The 16480-nt window shown below is 35.9% G+C and overlaps 1 protein-coding gene across 1 annotated transcript in view; it reads right to left on the bottom strand.

The window, feature by feature from the left end:
• Positions 1-284: 284 nt before the first annotated feature.
• The window catches only part of LOC107289014 (collagen alpha-1(XXIII) chain-like), a gene marked incomplete at its 5' end in the record, with an annotated part of 25134 nt that continues 8938 nt past the window's right edge, over positions 285-16480 (bottom strand). Inside the window, 8 exons of the mRNA XM_015817699.1 lie at positions 285-316; positions 4547-4585; positions 7659-7745; positions 8792-8845; positions 12129-12155; positions 12799-12852; positions 12933-13004; positions 14577-14603. Of these exons, the coding sequence (XP_015673185.1) occupies positions 314-316; positions 4547-4585; positions 7659-7745; positions 8792-8845; positions 12129-12155; positions 12799-12852; positions 12933-13004; positions 14577-14603 (363 nt within the window). The remainder of the gene's footprint in view (positions 317-4546; positions 4586-7658; positions 7746-8791; positions 8846-12128; positions 12156-12798; positions 12853-12932; positions 13005-14576; positions 14604-16480) is intronic.

Genomic DNA, 16480 nt, shown 5'->3' with positions numbered 1-16480 from the left:
AAGCAAGTTTTTTCAGCTTGGTTAATACACACAATAGCATTAGCAGCAAGTGACATCCATTCCTGACTGTTTCAGAATGTTGAGTGCTTCTCTGTGTGTGTGTGTGTTGGTGTGTGCCAGTCTGTAGTCTGTCTTGTGGATCTCAGGAATGTTCATATTTTAAAAAAATCCATATATGACAATATCCAGTATTAGAAGATCAATATATTACTGTTGAAAACATTGTTTTTGTGACTTTTTTCTTTTTGTATAAAAAAAATAATAAAAATAAACATTTATCTCACTATTATTTACATAGTCCATGCGTGTAGAATCACTGAAAAACAAAACAAAGCAATGCATGTTTTAAAACACAGGCATGCATGCATTTTTCTTTCATAGACTGTTTCATTAGAATGCAGTTTCCTTAAATATTTCTACAAGAATGTCTATTTGATTTAATAATGATCATGCTTAACAGAAAAAGCAAAGCTTCTCCCTCAAAACCTGCTCCATATTAACAGAAAGTAAAGAACTTCTCCTAGAATGGCTGAATTCTATTTTACCATTAGTAAAGTATGTTATATCTTGACCAAATCAGTTTTATAATTATTGGATTTTACTCAGATGTTAGGTTGCTGCCTCATACTTTATTTTCAAGCTGTTCTTTTGCACTAATAAAGCATTTAGCTGTCTGACTGTCTGATCACAAACCCAAATCTGTAAAGAAAAGAATGATGGAATAGTTAGCACATTATCTTTTGGCTACTACCAGTAGAAGTTGTTCATGTGAAAGGAACCATGCCTGATTTTTAGCATTTTTTGATCAGTTATAGTATTCATAATCTCCGTTCTTTGACAAAATCCTCTTTTCTTGGAGCAAATATTGCCAGATGGTTTGTTTTTAATGTAGCTCATGGGACATTGAGCTGTATTTTACTACCAAAACCCCCCAGGTCTTTTAATCTGTTGCCCTTTATAGATATGAAACTTCTGGAACATTGTCTCAACTCCTTCTGCATTATCACCATTAGTCTAAACACAGCAGAGGCTGCAGATAGCAAAGTTTGCGTGGAGAGAAGATGAAAAACACCACCTTAACCTCAGATCTGACAAATGTAATGTAAGGTGGTCTCAGCTATGAGATGAGTTATGAAAACATGTCCTTAAAGAGCAGTAAATGAGGCATTTTGAAGTGCAGTTAGGGAACACATAGGCAAACCTTGGAACATTAAGAATCTATAGTCTCAGTGTTCATGGCAAATGTATGAAGATTTAAAGAGAAAAGCACATTTCCTTTTTCTCTTTCAAAAACAAATGGCAAAGTATATTTTAGAAATAGGAACGTACCAATTACATGTTGGGGGAGTTAGCAAGCACACAAAAAGGAGTTTGTGGAAATCATCCCACTATCTGTGTTTTGCTGCTAGGTACTAAAACTCATGCAAAGTAGCAAAATTAATAGTGAACAGTTGTCCTTTTCAACCTGAAGGTAATTAGAAGGCCTTCTTTATTTATGAAGACCAATGTATGTGAATCAAAATGTGAGTAAAGAGGACTTCCGGGTTTTGTGTCTGCAGCACATGGCCACGCGAGAGCGGACCTCCGCTCCCCACGGCTAATTTCTTCCTTCTTGGGGGACCCTAGATGGGTCCGAAATTGCCCCGGAGAGGTGACTGTGATGGAGGGGCGTCCCGTCGATCACGAAGCGATAGTAATCACTTTGTTTGATCTGGGGAAAGCCCTCCGAACCTGACAGGAGAAAGGCTGGCATGAGATCAGCGTCTAGCCCAAGCTGCTTGTAGCTGAAGTCCCAGAGCACAAACCTAAACATCGGTAAACAGCGTGCTTGGAATTGGTGAGAGTACTGATCTTCTTTCTTCTATCTACTATTTACATCCTTGAAAAGATTCCCAAAGCAAGAAAACCTCCAGAAGTGAAGGGAGGGGACTATATCCCCATTCCCTTACAGACGGAAGTGGCAAATTAACATAAAAGGTGGAAAGAGATATACTAAAATTTGATTTAAAATATTTCAGTCTGGACAAATCTAGTAACTAAAAAACTGTCAAGATTATACCCTAAAAATTTCTAATGGAATTATAAAAATATATAACAAAAATAACTTTTTGATTGAAAGAAAAACTGGAAAAAAAACTGCTGACATCTAGTGGAGAATCAGAGAATAGAACACTAACAACAAGGACTCAGAAATTGGCAGAATGCCCAGAAACAAAGAAAAAGTTGTTCCTTTGAATTGCAAACAACCCTGAAAACAGCTGGGAACAAACGAAGAGCAAGCTATAAGATTAAAAAGTGTTTGAAAGAAAAAAAAAACCTGGACTGTTGCTTAAATCTAAGAACTGTTTATGGGGAAAAAACCTTGGCTTTTTGGTTAATCTTTTAGAGGAGAATTTGCAGGAAGGATTTAAAGTGGTTTAATATACTGAATCTGTAATTTTGACTGACTGATAAATTGACTTTTGAATTAAAACATTGATGAAAGATTATTTGAAGGGAGGAGACAACATGAATATCACATACGTATCAAAAAATGACAGGATGCCTCATTCAATATTTTCTCCTGAAGGACTTAGCCTGGAAAATCAAGGGCCTCCAGAAGCAATACCTCAAGGCAAGATAAATACTTTCCTGGAGGAAATATATGTAATGTTAGGACAAATACAAATGACAATAGATTCAAACCACAACGAAATTCGAAACAACTTTGAGGATTTAAATAAGCATATTTCCAATCTAAATCTACAATTAAAAAATACCCAGGAAATAACAACAAAGGAACAAACAAATCGGACAGCAGATTACAAACTAGAAGAGTATGATCAAATTGATGAAATAACAAAGGAAAAGAATTACAATTTGACACAAACAGGAAAAAATCTACAAGGTTCTGATATAAGAAAAATGGAATTATTAGGAAAACTATTAAAGGTTGGGGGACAGAAAGAATTTATCTTACTTACTTCATCTTTTGTATTCCCAACAACATTTGTAAAAATACAGGAACTGTTGGATAAGCGGATTACATCAACTTGGAAAATTACTTGGCAAAAGAAGAAGATCAGAGACAGATACAAGAGATTTGACTCGCCCTACCAGATGTACTATTACATGAATAAACATTTGTTTGAATATGGCTAAAAGAACAGAGAATTTCGAACATAAAGGGGCCTTATAACAAAAAGGATAATGAGATTTAAGTAACGTATGTTTTATAATATGTTAAATGTTAAAATAGTAGGTTGATGTAATTTTTATTAATATATAAGTAAAATATAAACTGATTAAAAAGGATGTTATATCTAGATACTATAAGACAGATAAAAAGTATAGTATTTTTATAATGCATGACACAAAATATTGGGATGATGAACCTAAATGGGAAAATTTAGACAGTGAGATGACTAATATGAAGACATTGTGACTGATAAGAATTGGATTGAATATAAGGGAATCTAAGCGAACAAAAATTATAAAAATAGGATGTATGCTGAACTAATGAGATGATGGTTATGAGAATAATATAAGCTGAAAAAAATGTTATATAGAGAGATTATTATTATTTGTATAAATATAAAAAGTGCTTATACCTAATCATTTATATATTGAAAATATTAAGAATTATATTTTGGCTAAGATCAAAGAAATGTATTATTAATTAATATATTAATTATGGAATTATCAAATTTAATCATTATTGACAATTAATTATTACTGTCCTTTTTTTTGGTTAAAATATAAACCAAGACAACACGCTGTACACCAGGCACTGGAGATTGTTATAGTTAAAAACCAATAAAATATCTATAAAAATGTGGGTAAAGAACATGATTGGAAGAAAGTTTTATGTTAAAGAGGAAAGTTGTTGCTTCTCTGCCAGAAACCCTCCTTCCACTCGCATGAGCCAAGTTCATGGGCTTGCTTAAAACATATGGTTAAAAGCATATTAAAAATAAATATAAAAGCAACTGAAAAGCAAGATGCAAAATCGTTTTGAAACTGAAGTAAAGCCAGATTTTTATGCCAGAATGAATCCAGGTTGAAATTATATACATTCCACATAACTGTTATTGCTAATTATAATTTGAAATATATAGGAACAGGTATTTGCTTGTCTCTGGCTTAGTCCTCTTTTATACTGGTATTAATTCACAGCCATAAGCTCCATTCAGCTGTTATAAAAACAAGAAAATCATCCTGCATTCAAGGCTTGAGTGTATATTAGTCTTACATTCCCTACAAAGGTAAGCATCTGCAGTGGAGAGTATCTTCTATCCAATGAATCTCTCCTTAGTGGTTTCTGGAAATGAGGATACTTAATCATATGAAGAGCTTCTCCATTCTACACATGGGAGAGCAATACAAATGGGTCCTCCTAGACCTAGACTGTTTCAGAGCAAAACAATAGGGCTATAAAAGCACAAAGATCCAGATTTACTTCAGTTTATTTAGTTGTTTACAACTGAATATACTGTGTTATTGCTCTTGCTTTAACAACAATCCAAATTCAGGACAAAAAAAAAAATCGAAAATACGTTTATAATACCTTGTGCCAACATCCTGGTACTGGTAATCCATCTGGACCCTGCAATGAAATAAAGAATCATTTTGTATTATTGGAAAACTGCTAAGAAACAAATGCCACATCATTAATGATGATTTTGGAAAGTCTATAGCAGCTACCATGAAGAGCAGCTAATGTGTGAAGACCCATGCAGAAATCATGTGCTGGTTTGAAGAAAAAATATATTGGAACAAACAATGTTGCATTACTTAATAATCCTTAAAACAATCAAATATCTGGATTCTTGTACGCATTTATCTTATCAAAATGTTTTGATTTATGGAATCACATGACTCTTTGAGGCAACAAAAGTTGTAACAGCTAAATTAAATCCACCTGTGCAGTCTGTAGGATATACTATTGAGTTTAACTCCATAGCAGGTTATGACAGAAGTTTACAAAGGCTGCTATATATCCTTTAAATGAGAGTGGGAGCAAAGATTAGGAAATACTAGCATTTTCTTAGGTATTTTTTAAAATTATCTTCCATGTCCATGTTTTCAGTTTACAACTACCAGTTGGTGGACGGACACACTTGATACATTAGCTATGTAAACATTGGAGCAGCTATGCACAACATGCTTGAAAGCCCTTTGACCAATTTTGCACAAACAAGATGTGTTTCATAAAGCTTGTGGCATTTAGATAAAAAAGGTTGGAATAAAATACAGAAAATAGTACTATTTATGGAACCTGACATCAGATTTTAGAGTTTGCAATTTTCTCCTAAGCATCTGACAGGGTAAATTAATGGCAACCACTAAAGCTGACGCATCATTGATTACAAAACCTGACTGAGGAATCAGAGCAGACACGAATTTAAAAAAGACAAAGCAAATAGAACAATTAAAGTCAACCATGATATTCACAGATGGAGAAGACCAGAAGATAGGACTGACAAAGAGGACCTAATTGGGAAGAGGTGAGTTGGAATATCCTCCCAATCCAGGATTTTGTTGAGATTTTAAGAGTTTACCCTGAGCATCTGCATGTAGCATTAGCTGTTTTATGTAGTTCAACCAGAACAAACTTTAATAATCCAATGAACTAAGATACATACTGTTCAAAGAGACAATGGTGGGATCAAACAAAACTGAAAAATATCTTATGAAGCAAATAGCTTGTTAGGAAGTAAAAAGGTGATTTGAAATGGCCCAGATTTAGGCTTAAAAAGGACTGTCCTGGTGCTTTGAATCATCTCAATTTCCCACTAATTATTAAGTTGTGACAGCTATACTTCTGTGGATCATGAAATCAGCCCAATCAAACCTACTTTCCCAGGGCCAAAGCAAAGAGAGGAAAGGAAAAGTGGGTACAACAGAAACCAAAGAACCCTTAATATTAATGCAAAAGGAAAACTAGCCATATATTATGAACATTTGGCTGAACTTTATTGCTAAAACACAGATCTGTATACTTGTATCACTGCAGTAACTTATATCAATTAAATGTTGTCTTTGACATCCTGTGTGAAATCATGTCAACTTGCTCACATATTCTTATAGTCTAGCAGATTCTGCTTTTAAAATATTTTAAACACACACACACACACACACACACACACACACACACACAGAGAGAGAGAGAGCAATAACTTTCCTTTGTGACTGGCTGTGTTACAGAATTTTGTTTCCTATACTCAAAGTAGTGAGATGCTGATCCAAACTTTGAAAGACTTTTAAGATGGAGCTACAGAAATTCCAAAGGAAAGACTTTTAAGAAAGGTGTGGAGCAAAGATTATATAGCTAAATCTTGGGAACATAAAGAACCTGTGTGACGCTCCAAATTTGGCATACCCTTCTAAATTCTATGACTCAGGTTTTGCCTTTCCTAGCATCTGCTTCTTGGTACCTTTTTAAATGGAGAAAGCAGAGACTCAAACTGAACCTTTCGCCATGCCTAGCCTTTGGAATGCCAAGGGGACTGTGCCAAGCTACTTCCAGGGCACAAATTGGGGGAAAAGTTGTTTGAGAATCTACATTTATCCTTTATCTTTCAATGGTACCAGATGCTACATATAATAATATATGTATTATATATTTTAATACAAAGCTCTATTCAGAAAAAGTATACATAAGCATTATGTAAGCCACTCTCTGTGAAAGAGAAAGATAGTTTCCAGGCTGGGAGGAAGGGAGAATATGCCAAGCAGAAAAAGCCATGCAGGAGGAGGAAGGAAGAGAAAGATACTATACCAAAGGACAGAGCATTTCCACACCATCCAGTTCTGGTAAACCCGGCTCCCCTTTAAAAATGAACTGTTAATTGAAAATGGAGAGAAGGTTAATAGGAAAGGAAGAAGGAACAAATAAAAATTCAGAGATTGACTGAAACTTATAGCAGGAGCGGGCAACCTCCCAAGAAGAGGCCTTCTAGTGATGAAGTGACGTGACCTGATAGAGCTGATCAAGTTCTTTCAACCCTAACCTTTTTGTTTTGTTTTGTTTTGTCTTAAAGGGAGGGAACAGGAGCAGAAAGAGGCAAGCTGTTCCATTTCCTCTCAAAGGAAATGGATTTTGGGGAGGGATGTTGGGTGTTTCAAAAAGTGGACATTGGAAGCAGTTTGACTTGCAGAGGCCTCCTACTCCTTCTGCCATCCTTATTTTTTGAGGGCAGGGGGAGAAATCACAATAATGGTGTCCTTGGAAATGGAATTTTGATGATGTGACTAAAATTAGAAGCCACAACCAAGGGACTCTGAAGCTGACCACAGCCTGCTAGCTGCTCACTTTTTTCTATAGAGGCTTCCGGACATTCAGGATAAAACTGACAGGTGACAGGAGGAACAACAAAGGCCTTTCTGTTTTTTTAATAAAGCAAAGCTTTAAATGGTATTGTCCTAAAATGACAGGCGAGGAGTGTGGCTTTCAGGTTGGCTTGTGAGATGTTTTTAGCCATCTGTTCAATATTAGGGAGCAAAAGCACATTCCAGTCTGTGGCATAAGAAAGGCCAATAATCAGAAGTATTAGCATTCACTTAGACACTTCGTTCCAAACAGCCTCTCTCTCCAAAATGTTTTGAAATAGATTGCTTCTTATACTAAAGTTTTCAAACATATCAAGAATATCCCCCCCCCCAAAATAAAATCATACCACTGGGCAAGGCTGATCTAATCCAGGAGGGCCTGGTTCTCCTTTTTGTCCTTTTGCTCCTTTTCTGCCCGGCAATCCTCTTTCTCCCTGTAGATATTAAATAAAAGTATAGATATATTCTTAAAGAATTTGCATGACAAATGTCTCAACCTTCAGCTAGCACCCAGTTCTTCTTAGCTTTTGCATTATAGAATGTTCTATTTGTATTAAATGATTGACACAGCTTCAGACCCTTCCTATAGAAACATTTGACTGATGTAAACAATCGATATGAATCCAAGAAATTAGCTCAATAAAAATTAAGATGTTTTCTTTTACTATAGAGGACTTGCTTATATATGATATTGTTAGGTTCCAAGTAAAGAAGATTTAGATTAAGGTTAGTAACTTTTTCAAGCCACCAGCAAATAAACAATAATGGCCAAATAAACAGAATGCCCAAAATTTCATAAAAATCAGCATACACGTATTCTTGTAATTTCAAAGTAGAGTTGATAATTTTAGGAGATTATGACTTTTAAAAATGCTTTATTTAAATGTGGGTACCATAGGTAGTTTTGATGCTGTGGTGCCAAGCCTAAATTAGATCTGTAACTTATAATGAAGAGTTTACAATGTGGAAAATATAAATGTGGGCTTAACACAACTCTGAATTATGTCATTCTTAAATGTTTCCCTATACAAATATGTGGAAAATTAACATATCAGGGAAGAGGATTTATATGTTCTTATCAAGAACATATGAAGAGGAACTTTATATGTTCTTGATATGACAATTTCCTAGAGCAGAGATGTTTTATGAAGATGTGGGAATAAAATAAGAAAACACTCAGGTGTAATTTTTTTTTAAAAAAAATAAATTTTCCAGTACAAAATGTGCAGCTATGTATTATTTTAATTATATGAATTGTTTGAGTTAAATAAGTTGAATCTGTCTTTTTCATTAAGTGAAGGATAATATTTGTACAAAATACTGTGCTAATAGATTCAGTCTTGTTAGAATATAATGGATATATAATATAATGAATAGATTTTATTAGATTATATGGGAGAACAAAGGTACAGAGATAGCTTTTTTGACAAGCAGAAAAGAAGACAAGAACTTTATTCAGAGAATTAGAAGTGATAGCAACCTTTTCTCCTCTTTCACTTTTTTCTCCTTTTTCTCCTCGGAGGCCAGGGAAACCCTAGAAAAACACAATGGCAACATTTAGAGTCAAATACTCAAGAATAACATTAATCATAAAGCAAAAGACAACACGTTCCTTTCTTTCAAATAAGTATAGCCAAGCATCATTCTCAGAGGAAAGAAGAAACATTTTTTTTGTGTTGATGAGTATATGCATGAGGTTGCACACCCATGGAGACACACACACACAAACACACATGTTACAGATTCTTAATAGTGGTTCTGATGTGTATAATATTCAAATCTCTTAAGAAGCCACTAGATGGCACAGAACTCAAACTCAGTGAACAGGACAACAGCAGTACATTATGACATTCTTATGATAGGGACCATATGGAGAAGGCCAATATCTCCGATTCAAAACCATGTGTAGTTTAGAGTTCAGTTTTTAATTTACTCAGAAACTATGACCGATAGCCACTATAATCTCGCAAACAGAAAACCTGGAAGACTTAATCCCAAGCATCCTGCTATCTTTTCAGTTTTATGTCTTTTATTTATAAAACAGAAGTGAATGACCTACTTTAAGACTGCTTTTTTTTCCTTTCAAATATTCAGCTGAAGGAAAACGTTTACTGTAAATACTACAGATAGAGCTTGCCTAACAGCCTTAATTGGGACCAGCAACTCTGTTGCTAAACTAAGTGGTTGCTAAAATGGGAAATTAGGTGACCTTGATTGTGCTTTCTGGCTAGAAAGTGACAAGTCCACTCAGTTTCACACTTTTGGCTTTTGTTTGCCTCTTAAACACTCTCCTGCCTTGGGAATGCTCCAGGGCTTGCTTACTACTATCTTGTACACACTGAAAGCAAAGCAAATGTGCCAGAGCCCAGGCTGGGAGCCATGGGTCGTTACTAAACAGCTTGCAGTAGTCTCTTCCTCTCCATTCTCTCTGCTCTGTGTGGGAGGGGAAGCAAGCAATTTTTTTTCCTTTTGCTTGACCCTTCCTCCCACCCCTACTCACAAAGAGGAGAGGTTGGAGAGGGATTTCAAGAGAGCAAGATGTTTGCTCTTCTGCACATCAAAAGCAATATGATCAGAGTTGTGGATGCACTATGAGTGGGGAGGAAAGTAAGCAGTTTCTGTTCACAATCACGCCTTTATCTGACTCCTTCCCATTGTTGGTGGCATCATCACTTTGCTTTCAGGATGCAGAACAGCAAACAGCTTGCTCACTTGTAATCCCTTCCTCTACAATCTTGCTCTGCATGAGGGTGAAAAACTCAGGCCAGGCACAGGATAGTTTGTACTGAGTATAATGGCAATCATGTGACTAAGAAATGCTGTGAAAGTCAGAAATGGTTGGAAATTGGTTGTAAACTAATTTTTTCAGCACTGTCATCATATATTCCCAATGAATTGTCGAGGCATAAAATAGTTTATTATTTATATAAATAAAGCTACAAAATGACAAAAGGGCAGCAGAGGATAGTTAGAAGGACTAAATTAGCAGAATTAAACTCTAATTTTTTTGCATGTTATTTAAAAATATATAGGGGAGACTTAAGGTGACTCATTCTTTATGAACATTTCTACAACTCCACAAGCGGTAGGCCCATATTAAAAGGTCTACCTAGTAATCACAATCCACTTTTCTTGAAAAACCAAAGTAGAACTTAGAATTAAACAAGGTAGAAAAATTGGACAGAGCATGGATTCTGGAATTATTTTCAATCTCTTAATAGTACCTCCATTTTGGGTTGCGTGACCAGGAAGGGAGCTCAGAATAGAGCCATCAGTACATTCTAAGCCACTGTCCACTTTATTTCCATTGGAGCATAACAGTATTAAATGGATGTTTTTTAACTGTAGCCCCTGGCCAGATCCAATCAACATTTTAATGTGATCGCCTTCAACAGGAGTCCGTATCACCCCCCAGGGATTAATGGCACTATCCATTATTGTTATTATTATATCCATAACAATGTGAAATCGCAGCTACCAATTCTTTAGCTGGCATTAGTTCATACTCATCAAGTTCTTCCCAATAATTTAGGATGTTGTAATGTATTGGTATAGTATATGTGCTGATCCAAGCAATATGATCTTTTGTAATTGACAGATGAAAATTTTGTGCTGTCCCAAGATTTTTTTTTATGGCACCCTGTGTGCTGATAACCACAACAGCCGGTTTACACCATAATCTTTAAATTTCAATTTTCAAATCTTGGTACTTGGTGATCTTCTCCAATTCTTTGTCTTGTTCTACTATTCCCTGGTATTACCACATTAATTGCCCATACTCCTTTTCAACTTCAGTTCAATCTGGCATGTTATGAGCCAAAACTATATCAGCTTGTATTCAGAAATCCCACAATATTTTAACCTGCTCATTTTTTATCACTTTTTAACTATCAGTTTTTCATTACAGGCACACGATAATTTTACAGAAGTTCCAGTGAATCATTTTGGCCACTATATTATGTCATGGTTTATAATCAGTTTGTGTGATCTTCTTGCATGAGCTGAGTATATGATGTACTGTTCCTTCTGCTTCTTTGCACAATCTGTACTTCGAATTATTTGATGCTTTTTTTAGTTCTGGTCTTTTTTATTAGTTTATAATATAAAATTCAAAACAAAATAATAAGAAAGATAGGGGAGGGAAAAGGGAAAGGAAAAATGTAAAAAGGAGGGGAAAAAGAAAGAAAAGGCATTGACTTCCCACTCCCTTTGGTGCAGTAGAATAAGATAATAACATCAAATCTCAGCTTTTTACTTTTATATAGTAGTATAAACTAGCCATTTCTAAAACAACAAACAGTTCTGGCCTTGATTGCATTATAGGAATTCCTTGACATACAACCATAATAAAGCCTGACCATTATGGCCATATGTTATAATGGCCATAAAACAGGTCAGTCATGTGACCAACCCAATTTTACAACCTTTTTTTGCAGTGATCCTTAAGCAAATCGGCAGCCATTAAGCAAATGACAGAGTTGTTAACAAAACCACTGGTTATCTAAATCAGGGTTCTCCAATCTCTGGTCCACGGCCCACTAGTGGGCCATGAGCTGTTTGCAACTGGGCCGTGGAAATGGGCAAGCACATGTGCATCCCCACGTGTGCTCCATTTGCATGAGTGGCGTGTGCGTGTGCACACTCACACAAATGGAGCTGCGCGTACCCACGCTTGCCGGCCACTCACACAGAAGGATTCCCATTCCACCCCTGCCCACACAAAGCCAGAAAGGCTGGGGAACTCTGATCAAAATTATTTCCTGCATTACTTGGTGACATACTAATGACACTGTGTAGATAAAATATTGATTACTTACATCTAATCCTGGTTCCCCTATCTTTCCCTGCATTATTAAAAAGGAGAAATAGAGAACATTGATAAGATGACAGTGGAATAGCACATTAACTAGATTATATAAGTTATAATAGTCTATAATTTATATAAAAAAATACCAAATCCGGGTATCTTAGTAGATTTAGCTTCAATGGGAGAATTAAGCAATATCCTATCTATCTACTACTAATTTCTATGTTTACTGAATTAGGATTACGCAAACCTTTATACAGGCTAACTTTAGGGTCATCTGTCATTTTAGTAGGGCAAAAAGAAAGCAAACATGATAAATCTTTTTAATTATTTGTGTAGATGCTTTTTTCCCCAATTACAAACATAAGATAGATTTTCTCCTATATTTGATTCAGGCAACCTGGCTAAAATACATCCCTGAATTTAAATCTATAAGAATTGGTGCATACCCTACTACAACTGTTTGCTTCATGACAGAGAGCTGCCTTTATACAAATGTAGATCCCTTCAGTAGATACAAGAGTTTCGGGCAGAATGAAATGTCCAATGATTTTTCATGACAGTCTGTTGTGGTAAAGTGATACTAAATATATCCAAAATGCATTATTTAGATGACTTTATAGCACATTAAAAAGGAACAATGCATTTTAACATTTTTTTTTTAAAGTTTCAGTTCCTACCTTCTCCCCTTTGGTACCTGGTAAACCAATAAGTCCAGGAGTGCCAGGAAGACCCTAGAGAAAATGAAAATTATCAGAAAGATTTGGGATTTTACTGCTCTACTGGGCAGGTTCCATAAGACTCTGTTACTCACATGTGGCCCAGGGACACCTTTTTCACCTTTATGGCCACTTTCACCTTTTGCACCCCTCGAACCATCTGAGCCCTAAAGGAAAACAAATGTTTTGATTAGACTTTCACATAATCACATGCTATTTAATAACCTGTTTTATTTCTGCTTCATAAATCAGTTATGTTTGCATGGCACCCACTTTTCTCGAGGGAAATGTAAAATGGTATATTCTTTAAGAAAAATTGCCATTCTTCTAACTCTTCATTTTATCTTCAGAGAGCCAGTTTGGTGGCATAGTTAAGGTATCAGGCTGGAAACTGGGAGACTGTGAGTTCTAGCCTGCCTTAGGCACAAAACCAACTCCCACTCAGCCCTAGTAAGGAGATAATGGCAAACTACTTCTGAAAAAAAAAGAGCTTTCCAAGAAAGCTGCAGGGAGAATCAAGAATCAAGAATCTGAGAATCAAGCACAATTAAATGGAAGGAAAAAAAGAAAAAAAGGACCCTCTTCATTAGAGGAAAAGAGTGCATTTTTTCAGTTTCCTGTTATAATAGTAATTGAAAAATTACTATTGAAAAAAATTCATGCCAATATTTTGTCCTCACTGAAGCTAAACACACCTCCCCCCCAAAAAGCAACAAAAATAATCTCCGTATAATCAGTAGAGAAACTCTTATATAAATCAATGTGTTTTTGTTCAACTGACACCTGAGAGAGAAAGTTATTCTACAATGTTTGTTAGTTTTTTCCAATATTTAATACATTTCAAGACTGTTTACTAGGAAATAAACAAATGTAAGGCGTGCTCCCTAGCACTGCATGTAGAACTGAAACCCTTCTTTAGAGAAATAAAATTAGGAGAATTTGCAAACACCCTTATTCCTGATCAAACACTCCTTTGTAAGTACGATGAGATGTATGTGCCTAATGATTTCTTTCCAAACTCTATGCTAAATATACAGTGATTTTGGAGGTTTTGCATCAGAACAGGTTTGAAATTCGATTTTTATGTAATATGCTCCTTCAGTTTGAGTCCTGATTTAGGTGAACGTTTCCATAGACTTCTTGAAAAATGTCTCTGAAAAATTACTGCAAAAGATGTTTTATCAAAGAAATAAACTGCTGTTGACTCCATCTACTAAATCCATAATCATAACTGACCACTAAATCCTCATCTAAATGAACTATTTTTCTTCAAATCAATGTTCTATTATCAATTAACTTCTCAATGTCTATGGTTTTTTTCTTGCATTCAAGATCCACTATACAATATACAAGACAGCATATGACCTGTTATGTTTTTGTTTGTCAATATAGAAGTAGACAGATTGACCATGGGCAGGCACAAAAGTAGTGGGAATGGGAGTGACTTCCAACTTCCTGCTGTCTTCCCCATTGACTTTGCTTTTGGGAAGCTGGTAGGGAGTATCAGAAATCACAGTCTCGGGATTGAAGCTGCCTGTGGCAGTGCAGCAATGGAGACAAGTATGCAAATACAACTGGTCTGAAGATCTTTGATTTTCTGTGCATTCTGTAAGTTAGCAGTTTTGAGGTACCTTGATTCAAAAATGGTTGCCCTGTGATACACTGTTTCAACTCATTGAAAGATAAACATACAGGAGAGTTTTAGCAATATATATAGATTCAAACTTTTTATGACACACCTTTTGTCCTTGAATTCCTTGAGGGCCCTGTAAGATAACAATAGAACATTTGAGAATAAAACCCTTTTAAAGATATAGGTTTATCTATATAAATAAAAATGTAAATGTTCGTTTGTTCAAAATCTTAAATCTCCGAAAGTTCTTCACCGATTGCTTTGAAATTTTGACACAACGTTGCATTCGAATACGTGCGTGTTTTTATATACCTATATTATATAGATGTCACATCTGTGACAGGTAAAAACATGCTTTTTTTTGAAAAACAGCACCATCTGTTGGACGTAAAAGCAACACACGTTTTTACCAGACTGAGCCACAGCAACGCGTGGCTGGGTACAGCTAGTATCTAATAAAAATCTTCAGATTTCTATGTTAGTAATCCACTTGTGTCCCTTCTCTCACTGAAGGCTCTTCAGTTCAGTAGAAGATTATCTGGAATGGGAAGATGTTTTCTCATTGTTCTTTGGGACAGCTTCACTGTTGAGACAATGCTTGCCCACTTTTTGTTTTCTTTTCAGAAGAGGCTAAAAATTGAACTATTCCAAACAATCTTTGTAGACCGTCTGGGTTTGAAAGCTGGAAGTGAGTTTTTAGTTCATGTTATTAGATAATCTGTAACACTGCCCCAGGACAGGATGCAGAGCTTGGTCATAAAAACTGGATCCCTAGGTGGCCTGCAGAATTTAGCTCCATGTACTGCTATTGATACATATACAGGGTCTCCAAGTAGCAACTTTAAACGGTGTTCTTGATCGAGACAATGGAGTGTGACCTATGAACAGAGGATACAGACTCATAGAATGGCTGAATCAGATGAAGAGACGATATCTCAGCAAGTGATATTCCTTTGGGAATTTTATAAATAAATATATATTCCTTTTGGAATTTTATAAATAAATAAAATGAAGTGATGTCATGCATTACTATAACGGCCATCAACGTGACACATATTAGTAGAAACATGTGTACTATTGTCCCAGGTTTAATTACTAAGGACTCACCTTATGTCCTTGTATTCCTTGAGGACCCTAGAGACAATAAATATTCATTTGAAAAATATTCTAAAATAGTATTGGAGGTTTGAAACATTTGTGCTCAAAACGTTAGCATTACAAAGCCGAATTTACGCAGCCAATTCTAGACATTTCCAAGATAACTTATACTTGCTGGGAACAAAGTTGTTGCACATCAACATTTGTGGGGCCCTATTATTCATTCCTGTTATTAATATTAATATTAATGTTATTATCAATACCCAGTATTAAAAACTTAATTCTAAATGTTTGTTACCTTGGTATGCATGAATACTTCACCTTGTATTCAAAACTATTCCCCAAATTTTATCCCTCAGATACATGGGAAAACTACTAAGAGATATTTACTTATATTTCTAAGCCAATGCATCAGGCTAAAGTTTATCTTCATGATCACCAAAACAAACAAAAACATGTTAAAGGTGGGTTTGGCTCCCAAAGATCGATTCTGGATGTATCATGATGGATGTATCATTCTACATCCATCCAACAGGCAAGAGACACAAATAGGCATTTAATTCTAGAAGATCTTTAAGCATTGTACAAGTAATCCTTGGGTTATGACCCTAAGTGGGACTAGGATTTCCGCCAGTAAGCGAAGCAGTAGTTAAGCTCATGTCAGAAGTTGCTAGCCCTTTTTGAACCCTTGCAGGAACAAGGCTGGGCTGAACAGACTTCCGGTTTGAGTTCCTGTGCCGATGGCGGCGTTTTCGTTCGCCGCCTGCTCCGAGGACGCGTAAAAGCCGCAGGAGCAGCGTCAAACAGCTGCTCCGCGGCTTGAATCCCCTTCCCGGGCAAAGGGGAGGGGAGAGAGCTTCCCAGATAGGGGTAGAACTACTGAGCTCCCACAGTTTTACAGCTGTGGGGGTG

Source organism: Protobothrops mucrosquamatus, unplaced genomic scaffold (genome assembly GCF_001527695.2).
Source record: "Protobothrops mucrosquamatus isolate PMUCROS unplaced genomic scaffold, P.Mucros_1.0 scaffold623, whole genome shotgun sequence".
Lineage (NCBI taxonomy): Eukaryota > Metazoa > Chordata > Lepidosauria > Squamata > Viperidae > Protobothrops > Protobothrops mucrosquamatus.
The sequence above is the reverse complement of the archived record's forward strand: the minus strand, read 5'-3'. Positions and strand labels throughout refer to the sequence as shown.